General features: G+C 44.9%; 1 protein-coding gene across 5 annotated transcripts in view; it reads right to left on the reverse strand.

Moving 5' to 3' along the window:
- The window catches only part of SLC2A9 (solute carrier family 2 member 9), an 87,989-nt gene that overhangs the window by 19,671 nt on the left and 56,138 nt on the right, over positions 1–12,180 (reverse strand). For all 5 annotated transcript variants that reach the window (XM_083698336.1, XM_083698335.1, XM_083698337.1 and 2 more), the window contains 2 exons: positions 3,415–3,547; positions 1,790–1,977 (listed from right to left, as the gene is read on the reverse strand). In XM_083698336.1, the coding sequence (XP_083554462.1) occupies positions 1,790–1,977; positions 3,415–3,547 (321 nt within the window). The remainder of the gene's footprint in view (positions 1–1,789; positions 1,978–3,414; positions 3,548–12,180) is intronic.

Here is a 12,180-nt window from a genome sequence, read left to right on the forward strand (position 1 = left end):
CCCAGATGTTCCCATTCTATTTCCAGTACTTCAAGTGCAGGACTGGGGGGGGGGGGACCCTGCCTTGGTTATTTCACTGCACATGGCAGTTTTCTGTTTCTTGTAAGTATAATTATAAGAAGAGCTGTAAACCGAATAGATGACAAGATAATTCCATATCTTTTCTCAGTAAAGTATCCACAACAGGGAACAGAACAAGCCTGTCATTAGTACTGAAATCCTGCAGTTAGTAGAAAGCTATACTTTTTGTGGGATGTCTTTTGTAGGTTTATTGAAGGTATGATGAAGTGCAATTTTCATCTTATTCACAGCAGACAGCGAAGAATTTCTCAGTAACATCTAATTAACTCTTAGAAAGATACTGCAATCGTTACAAATTGCTTTGGAAGGTGCAAAAGGTTTTCCTTTTAAAAAAGATATTACACCCATCATCTGACACAGAGTAATTTTCAAGTTATCCCTTAATTAGATGTGGTCATGCCATCATCCCAGGTAGCTTATTTAGAGAGCAACAGAATTCATTTGGGGTGTTTGATTTCCTCCACAGATGTCAGTCTCTGTGAAAGAATGTTTTCCATGTATTTCAAAGTGAAGCATGATGGTCCCATTTCATCTGAGCAACATGGACTGGGCAAATGCAATATATTGGGGTTGTCTTGGCTTGGTAGTTATGATGAAAAGAAGGCATCTACTGCATCTAAGAACATAAGAAGAACCTCCTGGATCAGGCCATTAGACCATCTGCTCCAGCATCCTGTTCTCACAGTGGCTGAAAGGAGGGCCAGCCAACAGCTATTCTGGAATTGCTGGCAGAATAAGACTGAAATCAGGTTGTTAACTTAGTGATCTGACTTGGACTTGAATTTGCCCTTCAGGAAGTTTAATGGGTCAGGGAGTAAATATTGTAACAGGAAAAATGAGTTAATGCATCTCTCTCACACTCAGTGACACACAAACAAAACAAAACAAAACAAAACAAAACAAAACAAAACAAAACAAAACAAAACAAAACACACCCCTACTTACCTACAAACATTATTACTGAGCTGAAGACAATGGCATTGGTTCAGTAACTATGAGCTCTATCCCCCCAATGCTAGGAATCTAGGAATGTGTTTTGAAGAATCGATGCATCACATTTTGCCTTATGTTGCTGCATCTTTCTTCAAAGTTCATAGCATGAAGATAAGGGGCTACATGGCATCGCAGTTGTGCAACAGATATCTGCTTTGGCAAATGGGACTTATCCTTCCACCCCTCCCCCTGCAGCCTCAAAGATCTGCTAGAAGGATAAGAGGAATTATCCAGAGGATTGGGAGCTGCAGGTGTAAAGCTGCCCAGTGCTACTTGCTGAATTAAACATTGTGTATCAATAAAAACGCTGATTATTTTCGGTAACAGTGCTAAGTAGCAATACTTCACTAACAAAACTAATACATGCAAATGTTGCTTATCACCGGTTTTGCTCTACCCTCTGATCCACTGGGGGGCTGGCAGGGGAATGATGGTGCTGGATTAAAGGCCCTCCCAGGCTGAGCCCAGGCTTTCAGGGGAAGGGGGCTTCGGTCTGAAAGAGGCATTGCAGGGGGTTGGACTGGATGACCCTTGGGGTCCCTTCCAACTCTACAGGTCTATGAAACCATTCATTTTGTCTTTCTAAAAGCCCTTCCATTCAGAGATTTGAGGCCGTCGCCAAAACATTCTAGAAATATTCTAGAAAGTTCTTGAAACATTGGAACAAAACATAGAAATATATCTTCTACACATTATTTGCCGTCATCTCACTTACAGCATTAAGACCACAGAGTTGGTAGCAGGCCATGGTTACAATTACGGTGAGGATCTGCCATCGCTTACTGCTGTCACACAAAAGCTGAAAGATAGATGCTATCTGCGTGTTTCTCTGCACGCGACTCTCTTCCAACACGTCTTCTACTTCATACGACACATCAGATTTGCCAAGAAAGGTCTGAAATGCTGTAAACCCACAAGTCATATATTTGTTTAGAATGCAAATTGTGGTTGCGTTCAGACCAAGCAGACACAATGGATCAACGAGTTAATTTGCATCAAACATTTCCTTTTTTTCTGGCTAAAAAAATGGTTGTATATATCTGCCTCCATGTAAATTATACCAGGAACTTCATATGAATTTGGTTCATCTCCTAGACTTTGTGCAGACTTGAGGTCCATGGGAACACAGATGTAGTGCTGAATATGGTATTGATTCAGCTTCTGGATACAAACAACACACACCTACAAATACATGCTAGGATTATTACCCTGTAGATTTGGAGAATGCGAACCTGTAGGCCTAGCCATTGCCTATTTAGGTACTAATGTCACAATAAAGCTAAAGGTAAAGGGACCCCTGACCATTAGGTCCAGTTGTGACCGACTCTGGGGTTGCAGAGCTCATCTCGCTTTATTGGCCGAGGGAGCTGGCGCACAGCTTCCAGGTCATGTGGGCAGCATGACTAAACCACTTCTGGCGAACCAGAGCAGCGCATGGAAACACCGTTTACCTTCCCGCCGGAGTGGTACATATTTATCTACTTGCACTTTGACGTGCTTTCGAACTGCTAGGTTGGCAGGAGCTGGGACCAAACAACGGGAGCTCACCCCGTTGCGGGGATTCGAACTGCCAACCTTCCGATCAGCTAGCCCAAGGCTCAGTGGTTTAGACTACAGCACCACCCGCGTCCCTGAACATAGGCATAGGATGCAGCTTATGGGGCAGAGCAACGCTACCCAAGCATCATCTTCTGAAAATGGTCTTCCAGGTCGGAACTGAACCACAGAAGCACAGTGCCTCTCCTCCCAAACCAGCCTCCCCAAACAGATGCTTTCGAACTTCTAGGTTGGCAGGAGCTGGGACTGAACAACGGGAGCTCACCCCGTTGTGGGGATTCGAACCGCCGACCTTCTGATCGACAAGCCCTAGGCTCTGTGGTTTAACCCACAGTGCCACACGCGTCCCTGCAATGTCACAACCGAAAACAGTATTTTAAAACATAAAACAATCCTCAAGTTAAACTCTATCATAAAAATTAAACCAAACCAGCAGAGCTAACAGTAAGTTGAAGGCGGCCTTTTTGAGCAGTCCTGTCAACTGGTCACCTGAAAACATCCTAGGGATGAGGCCTGGCACACCACACTTAGCAAGGCATTCCATATGGCGGGGCCACCACCAAGGAAACCTTAGTTGCAGGAGACAGATACTTTGCATGAAACAGAGTCACATGGTGGAAAAGCAGATTGCGACTGCCTCGAGTGTTTCAATATTATGCAATTTTTGTAGGACTCTTGGAGTTAAAGAAAGGAGACTGCAAAACGAAGGGATATTTGCACTTTCAGGGGAATTCCTGTCTTTTGAGGCAAGCAGACAAATGATGAAAAACAAAAGCACAGCACCTTTTTCTGCTGCTTTTGTGTCATGTCTTTCAAGCAGCAAAAAGCGAGGACTTTCCGGAAGAAAAGGCAGGACTGCCATTTGGATGAGCGATGGGACAATTATCATCCCAAATAAATAGGGCCACATGGATTCCTGCAAGAGACAAACACAAAACAAAATGGAAATGTAATGCTGGAAGAAAATATTGATCCAAATGTAATGAAGAAATAAACAGAAACACAGGGAACATTCATAATCCAGGAGCAGACGCTCCTAAATTCAATCCCTGCATCTCTCTTTTTCTCCTGGGCTAGGAATATCTGCTTGATGACCTGGAAAGCCCCTGGCACTCAGAAGGCACCACACAGAGACCAACTGCCTATCTTGTCTAAGCCCAGGCTCTGGTGGTGTTTCCTCCGAGAGGGAATTCCACAGAAGTGACACCACAACTAAAACAGCTGCTCTGGATGCGACCACTGATGTGACGCCATCAGTAGGGTTGCCACCTTTGGTCGGGCAAAATATGGGACAGGTTGAGGGGGGAATCAGGAAGCTAAAAATCACATGACTTCAGGCATGACTTCAAAGCAATCCATTACAAAGCCCCTCGGGGTTTACATGGGCTTATTCAATGAATCAAAACAACAAAAGCACTATGATTTACAACTGTAAGAAAAATCCCCCCCCCCCACACTCTCCACTGAATGTACAGACCGGGACAGACCGCACCCCCCCCCCATCTCTGTCTCTGACCCACTCCTTCCCGTGTGCCCATGCAAAAACTCTTTCCCGCTCTCTGACCCATCTGCTGCCCCCCTGCCCATGCAAAACTTCCACCATAGCAGGCCAGTGCACAGCAACGCCCCCCTTTCACTCCCTGTGACCCTCCCTCTGCCCATGCAAAAACTCTCTCTCAAAATCCTCCTCCCGGCCCCACCGTACCCCACCCTCTGATAACTCTTCATCTCAGCGCTCCTCCTCTGCCCCACAAACTCCCACTCAGGCTCTGGCTCTCCTCCTCCCACTGGATCCTCTCTCTGGATGTGCAGTTTGGAGGAGGAGGAGACTTAATACGTGAAAAGATGTGTCAGGTTTGAAGTCTTTCTTTCTTTCTTTTTAAAAAAAGGACAATTACGTTTTTCTAGGGACGGGTAGCAACCTTATTCACCAGTCCTAAAAGTGTACAGGCATGGAAGGCTACTTTCTCCAAGATAGGAGAGCCTGCACACATAGGAAACTGCCTGAGACAAGAGTCAGACCACGGCATCCATTTTGCTCAATACTGTCTACGTCAGGCATGGCCAAAGTCCGTTTGGGGGGCCTAATCCAGCCCGCCAGTCAGTTTAATCCAGCCCCTGTGGCAGTTTATCCCCCCAAAACCTCAACAACTCTAACCCTAAATCCCACAGCCCTTCACTTCATCAGATCTGGCCCTCTTTGAAAGAAGTTTGGACACCACTGGTCTACGTTGACTGGCAGAGGGTCTCTGGGGTTTCAGACAGGGGTCTCCCCCATTCCTGGACGGAAAATGCCAGGGATTAAACTTTTGGATGCAAGGCTGATGCTCTGCCACGGAGCCCCTAGAACACTGACTGGAAGCAAATGGATAAGAATAAAATTGGGAGAGCCGCTCTTTGCTGGAGGTGAGCACTAGAACTTTGGACCGATCCAGCCTTGCTAATGTTAGTAGCCCAGCAGCCCACCCCCATCTGCTTTAACGCTTTGCAACACAGCAATAGCCACAGCACCCTTTCCGTTTACATAACCTTCTGTGTCTGAATGCCTGGAGGTTTATCTTAGCGAACAAAGCCTACGTGAAGGGCTATTTATATACCTGCCCGACTGCAGCTTCCACACACTTTCCAAGGGCAGCTGCGCAGAGAGTACATTGCAATATCTGAACCAAGGATGTCAACAGGATTTCCTGGTCCCAGGACACAGATGTGGATTGGGTCCTCCTCCCTTCTCACGAAAGAGCATACAAATTTGCACAAAACTTTGGACTGCATGCATTTTGTGTTATGTGCAAATCTGTTCCCTCTATCGCGGGGTGGGGGGGTGGAGGGCCCCAGAAGAAATAATGGGCCACACACACACAATACACTACCTCACAAGCAAAATCACACATCACACAAAATCATAGTTTAAAACTGTGGGAATGTTCAGGAATGCAGGAGAGGACATATTGTTTGATTATATCCTTTCCAACTTGTGTTAACAAGTTCCACAATTTAGCATTCTCCCTTTTAAACTCGCACAGCGGATGCATTTACTCAGGCTTGCTAAAGCCTCTAAAATGAGTTTTCCTTTTGGTAATTCCCCATTTAGTCCCTGATAAAAAGATAAGTCACGACACAGTCTTCTATAAAAGTATAAAAAGAGTTTACTCACTCACATTCTGTTCACAGTTGGATTCCAGAAGGCAGACTTAAGTTAGAAAAGTAATATACCTGGAAACTATCCCATAAGGAGACAGCCCCTTTGTCCTCTCTTGGCTGCAAGCCAAGAGAGCATCTTAGGCTAAGCATATGTTGCTTCTTCAATGAATGTGGCCAGAGAGAAAGAGAGATATGGCTGACCAGTCCTGCTCTTTTGTTACCTGGGCAGGTGAGGTCACGCCCACCTCTAGTCACAAGCAGAGGAAGTCTGTCCCAGCCTAGGAGAAACAAGAAGTTCCGACTGGCTGGTCCAGACATCCCCTTTTATGTCCACTCTAGGGATGCTGTGCTTGACTGCTCTTGTGTTTCACATCCCACAAAAGCAAACTATGGTTTCATGTGCAGTGGTGCATGCTGCTCAAACGTTCTGGCTCTACTCCTCTCTGTTCCTGCCATGCTGCCAGAAAGCAAGGCAGTCCATCTTGTAATGTCAAAACCTGGGCTCGTGGATTGTTTTAGCCAGATAAACTGTGAGCTACTTCCTGAAGGGAAGCTGCTGGTGTATTAGTGCTAACTTTGTGTCCATGCATCTGCAAACAATCTGGAGACCTCCCAAACAGGGCTTCAACTGTCAGGTCACTCTGATTATCAGTGGCTTTTCAGATTGCATTTTACATCCCCACATTTGAAAAAGATGGGAGCTGGAGCTGGAGCAAATATATAAAAAGGTCACCAACATGGTCAAGGACTGGAGCAGAAGGAAAGGGGAAATTGTTTGGGATTTGCTTTACGGGGCGTGGGGCAATGAAGCGGATATTAATTCTATAAATTAAGAGTGGACCGGGGGGGGCAGAGAGAGATTCTTTTTTCTCCCACTTTTACAATAGTAGAACTGATCAAACTTAGTGGCAGGAAGGTTCAGGGAAAGATTACCTTCAAACAACTTACTGGGTCAACTGCCACAATGTGGTAATAGAGGCAACTAGATGGTTTTAAAACAGATTAGGCAAATTGATAGAGGGTTGCTCTATCAATGGCCACAATGCTCTCTTAGTAACCGTGTTAGTAAATTCATATATCTGACTTCAAGGACTGATATATTGCCCACACTTCTCTGTCCAATAAATGTTAATAGAACTTACATATAAATGAGTGAATTCACAGCACTGGTGGAGGACGAGGGGGGCAGGGGAAGCACCCTGCCCCTGGGAGTGCGATCCCGGTGGGGTTCCATCGCAGCTGCCCCCCCACCCTGCGCTGGGCACCCTGCCCCCAGAACGTGCGCCAGCCCCGTCCCCGCCTGCTCTCCGCTCCTGGTGCCTGAGCATAAAGCTCCGCCCCTGATTCACAGCTGGTTTCAATATTGAAGATGCGTTTTTTTTCTTTCATCCCAATGATTTTTAAAAATATTATATAGACTTCTCTTTCTAATCAAGTACACAAGGGCCTATTTTCTTGAAAACAAAAAAACCCCTGTGAATTTGATAGTATTACCCTAATAAATAAAGTATTCTATAGCTTATTTGGATAGCTTACTTTGATTTTGTAGCAGTACTTTTACTTACTATTAAAATGCAGGAGGAACAGTCCTTCTCCCATTCTTTTATTTGTTTCCCCCCCTTCTGACAGGTATTCTATATCATTTTTAAAAAATACTCAAATACATCTACCAGTTTAATACATCTGAGACACAAATTAGAATTATGCTATAATTTCAGCATTCCTTTATTTCTTTATCTAAGCAGTATTACTCATGTGTGACAGATTCAACAATCGGACAAATTCATGCGATTCCATTAGCATAATTTCATCCTCTGCAAAGGCATAAAGTGGCAGCTGAATGTAAAACACTAAAAACGATGATTCACCAGTGTCTGAAATAAAATACTTTCTCATTTGAAATCAAGACCCACTATTCATTTTCTTAGCAAAATATTCAAAATTGTGTATGATAAAAAACCCCCAACTTGGTAAAACTTAGATGACACTGAACTCATGTGTTGAAATTTGTGACTCCGAAGTTCATACTTAATAGTATCCCAATTATGCACTACTAAAAGGAAAGGAAAGGTCAAGGTTCAAGGTCTGCTATGACAGGCATATAGCGTATGACAACCTTCCCTACCCTGGCAGTCCACAACATTCAGAGGGCACAAATCCCATCATCTCTGACCATTGAAGAAGAAGAGTTTGGATTTGATATCCCACCTTTCACTCCCTTTAAGGAGTCTCAAAGCGGCTAACATTCTCCTTTCCCTTCCTCTGTGAGGTGAGCGAGGCTGAGAGACTTCAGAGAAGTGTGACTGGCGCAAGGTCACCCAGCAGCTGCATGTGGAGGAGCAGGGAAGTGAACCCGGTTCACCAGATTACGAAACTACCGCTCTTAACCACTACACCACACTGGCACACATTGGCCATGTTGATGGCAGCTGTGGTACAATGTGGAGGACAGCAGGTTGGAAAGGTTGATGCAGGACAAGGAATCTACCTGTGCGGACCATATATATGCTGGTTCTCCCCATTCTGCCATATGCATGCACAATACACATAAAAAACAGGGCTGAGGGTGAGCTGACCACATGAATACAGACAATGGCTGGGGCCACAAGGAGCAGCTTTCTCCCCCATCTCCATGATGTTTCCAGGTTAAACCTCTTTAGTTTCTCCTATATGGACACTGAGATCCAGCGTCGAGGGCCTTCTGGCGGTTCCCTCATTGCGAGAAGTGAAGTTACAGGGAACCAGGCAGAGGGCCTTCTCAGTAGTCGCATCTGCCCTGTGAAACACCCTCCCATCAGGTGTCAAGGAAATAAGCAGCTATCTTATTTTTAAAAGGCATCTGAAGGCAGCCCTGTTTAGGAAAGTTTTTAATATTTAATGCTGTATTGTTTTTAACACTTAAATGGGAGCCTCCCAGAGTGGTTGGGGAAACTCAGCCAGATGGGCGGGGTATAAATAATAAACTGTTATTATTATTATTATTATTATTATTATTATTATTATTATTATTATTTATTCACTTATACAGTGGTACCTCTGGTTGCAGACACGATCTGTTCTGGGGTGTCGTTCGCACCCTGAAAAGTCTGTAACCAGAGCGGAGCGGCGCTTCTGTGCATGTGCGAAGCGTGATAGAGCACTTCTGTGCATGCGTGAACTGCACAGAACGCTTCTGCACATGCGGCGAAACCCGGAAGTAAACACTTCTGGGTTTGCCACATTTTTAACCTGAAAAAACGCAACATGAAGCATTCACAAGAAGAGGTATGACTGTACTTGGAGGTGGGAATAAGCGAATGCACATTGCCAGTGACTGCCCTCCAAGAGCCCGCAAAATGTTTATTTTAGTGACTTATTTCAAAATGAAGGCATTTACATAATGATCTCTCACAAAGCATTCCGAGCTTTTGCATCTCTCTCTCTCTCTGTGTGTATCACAACATTTTTTTAAAAAACCTTTAAAAGCAATACTGTACAGACCTTTCCTTAAATTGACTGGCTACGTGTCAAAAGAGCCGTTCTTTCCTCATTCTTCGCAGGCTAAAGAGCCATGTCATCTCAGGCTCTCTTTCAGGTCCACTGACCTTCCTTCAGTAAACATTGCTCTACAGCTTTCCCCCTCTGGCTTAGAAACGGGGGAAACTGCTGATACTCCCCTCCGTGCTGCCTGCTTATGTGCAATGTGGGGGTGGGGGGGTGGGGAGGAGAGAAGCTGATGTTGAGGCATGGGTTAGCAGAAACTGGCAGGTCAGCCCTCTGCCCAACTCAGGCTCAGCATCAATGTTGCAGGCTACACTGATGGGCCAGTGGCATTGGCTCTCCCTTGTGGCTCCCACAGCCTATGCAAACCTCAGAAGAATGGTTTGGAAACAGATTGTTTTCTTTTGATACCTGAAAATCAAGATATCAAGTTAGGACGGCGCTAAATTACTAGAAAATTGGGAGCAGGGGAGAAATATTTGTTGAGTTTTTCATTTTTCTGATCATATTTATTATTAATTGGGTGAATACAGAAGATCATTTGACCTGTTGCATGAGAACGTAAGAGCTCCGAGGTCAAGCCAGAGGCCCATTTAATCCTGTACCCTGTTCTCAGAGTGACCAGCCAGTGGGAAGCCAGGGGGCAGGATCTTTGTGCCCCAGCAACACTCTCCCCAACTGATTCCCAGTGAATGTCGCATCTGACAATGGCTAGTAGCAACAGATCTTCCACAAATTTGTCCTGTTTAAAAGCTACCCAAATTGGCAGTGGCCAATCGCTACCAAGGCAGGTCTGAACCCTACATGAAATTTTCATTACCACTTGTCAATATAATGCAAGGAGAAAGAAAGAAAGAAAGAAAGAAAGAAAGAAAGAAAGTCCAATGATTCCTGGCACCTCATACATTTAGTACAGTGGTACCTTGGGTTAAGTACTTAATTCGTTCCGGAGGTCCGTACTTAACCTGAAACTGTTCTTAACCTGAAGCACCACTTTAGCTAATGGGGCCTCCTGCTGCCACCGCGCCGCCGGAGCACGATTTCTGTTCTTATCCTGAAGCAAAGTTCTTAACCTGTTCTTATCCTGAAGCACTATTTCTGGGTTAGTGGAGTGTGTAACCTGAAGCGTATGTAACCTGAAGCGTATGTAACCCGAGGTACCACTGTTCAAGTCTTGTAAGGTTCCACAGGCTTATCTGTGATTTTTTTTTTGACACAACAGGCTAACATGGTTAATCTTCTGGAGCCATTTAGCTCATTAATTGCTTTTTGCACCCTCATTCTTATGCGTCTGGTAGAGATGCAATGTTGCCAATTACTTAATGGCAATTTACCCCACCCTTCCGGAGTGCAAACTGCCACCAGCACTCTCAACTGAACGGCATTTTGACAGAGACATTAACCTTGGTTAAGGCTAACCAGGGAGTCCTGCTTAACCCAGGCTTTGAAATCAGAAATGGAAGCCATTTCGTGGAGGTTTTCTCCTGCGCCTCCTTCCAAGATGCCCTTAAGCGTTAATAGGCTTCCTGCTCCATTATGCTGCACTATGCTACAAATGACTTTTGCTGATGCCCTATTGCTTAACCGATTGCTGTCCAGGGCATGTGTGAGTCAAGTTTTCCTCCAACCCCAAGATTCTGCACCTTGTTCTACAACCTTCTTGATTTATTGGCATAATCATGAAAAATGTCTGCTCTCTGCTTGTGGGTCAAATTCAGGCAGGCTAGAGCAGGGGTCAGCAAACCTTTTCAGCAGGGGGCCGGTCCACTGTCCCTCAGACCTTGTGGGTGGCCAGACTATATTTCGGAGGAAAAAATGAACAAACTCCTATGCCCCACAAATAATCCAGAGATGCATTTTAAATAAAAGGACACATTCTACTCATGTAAAAAACATGCTGACCATCCGCGGACTGGATTTAGAAGGTGATTGGGCTGGATCCGGCCCCTGGGCCTTAGTTTGCCTACGCATGGGCTAGAGGGTTAAAGTCGCCACACAGTAGACTGGGGGAGCAGGAAGGACTAACCTATAATTTCCATTTCCATTTCTAATAGTAGGAGCAAGAGTTTGTAGGGCTGGGTGATATCTGGTTTTCAGTATCATGAAATATCACCAGCTAAACATTGTGATATACTGATATATCATGATGTCTGAAATAAGGAGGCATTGGCTGGCTTCACAGTTTTTCCTGCATCGTGATTTTTGAATAGCACACACACACACACACACACATATAATGATCCCCAATGTATTGCCAGGTCAAAAATTAGGAAACCAGGATCACGATATGGACTTCAGACTGGCATTGGAGGATATATTGCTGTTGCACCCAGCCCTACCAGTTAGCTCTCAATGCTCAATGCCATCTATCTCTACTAGTCTGTCTTTCTACATCTTGCCTGTGTGTTTCCCTTCACTAACGCTGCCCCCAATCATACTGTGTTTTACTTTGTTGGAAGCCACCCAGGGGAGCCAGGGGAACCCATTAAGATGGATGGCATATAAATAATAAATAATAAATTGTTGTTATTATTATTATTGTTATTATTTTTCCCCTTTCCCAGGGCTGAGTAGCCACCTGTGGCATTCAGTATACATTCTAGCTGAGCTTGTAATATTGTGGTTCTAAACAACTCTCAAGCATTTGGGAGCCCCTCGTGAGTCATGACTTTCCCCTGTCAACTTTCTGCTTCTCAGTCCCCTCACATTTGGTATCTAAAAACTGTTTGGGATTCTCTTGGCAATTGCCTACCCTCATGCAACTATGATAGGGCGACAGTCACTGTTTCCAGCTGCTTCAACAGCACCTACATCACATAGCAGGTCTTGAGCTCCACTTAAGTTACCCAGAGTCTTTTAGTGCGACAGCCTTTACAACTCCTTGCCCATTGACTTTAGGCAGGTATGTTTGCTGTACTCGCCTCAGCA

Source organism: Podarcis gaigeae (genome assembly GCF_964106915.1).
Source record: "Podarcis gaigeae genome assembly, chromosome: 9".
Taxonomy (NCBI): Eukaryota; Metazoa; Chordata; class Lepidosauria; order Squamata; family Lacertidae; genus Podarcis; species Podarcis gaigeae.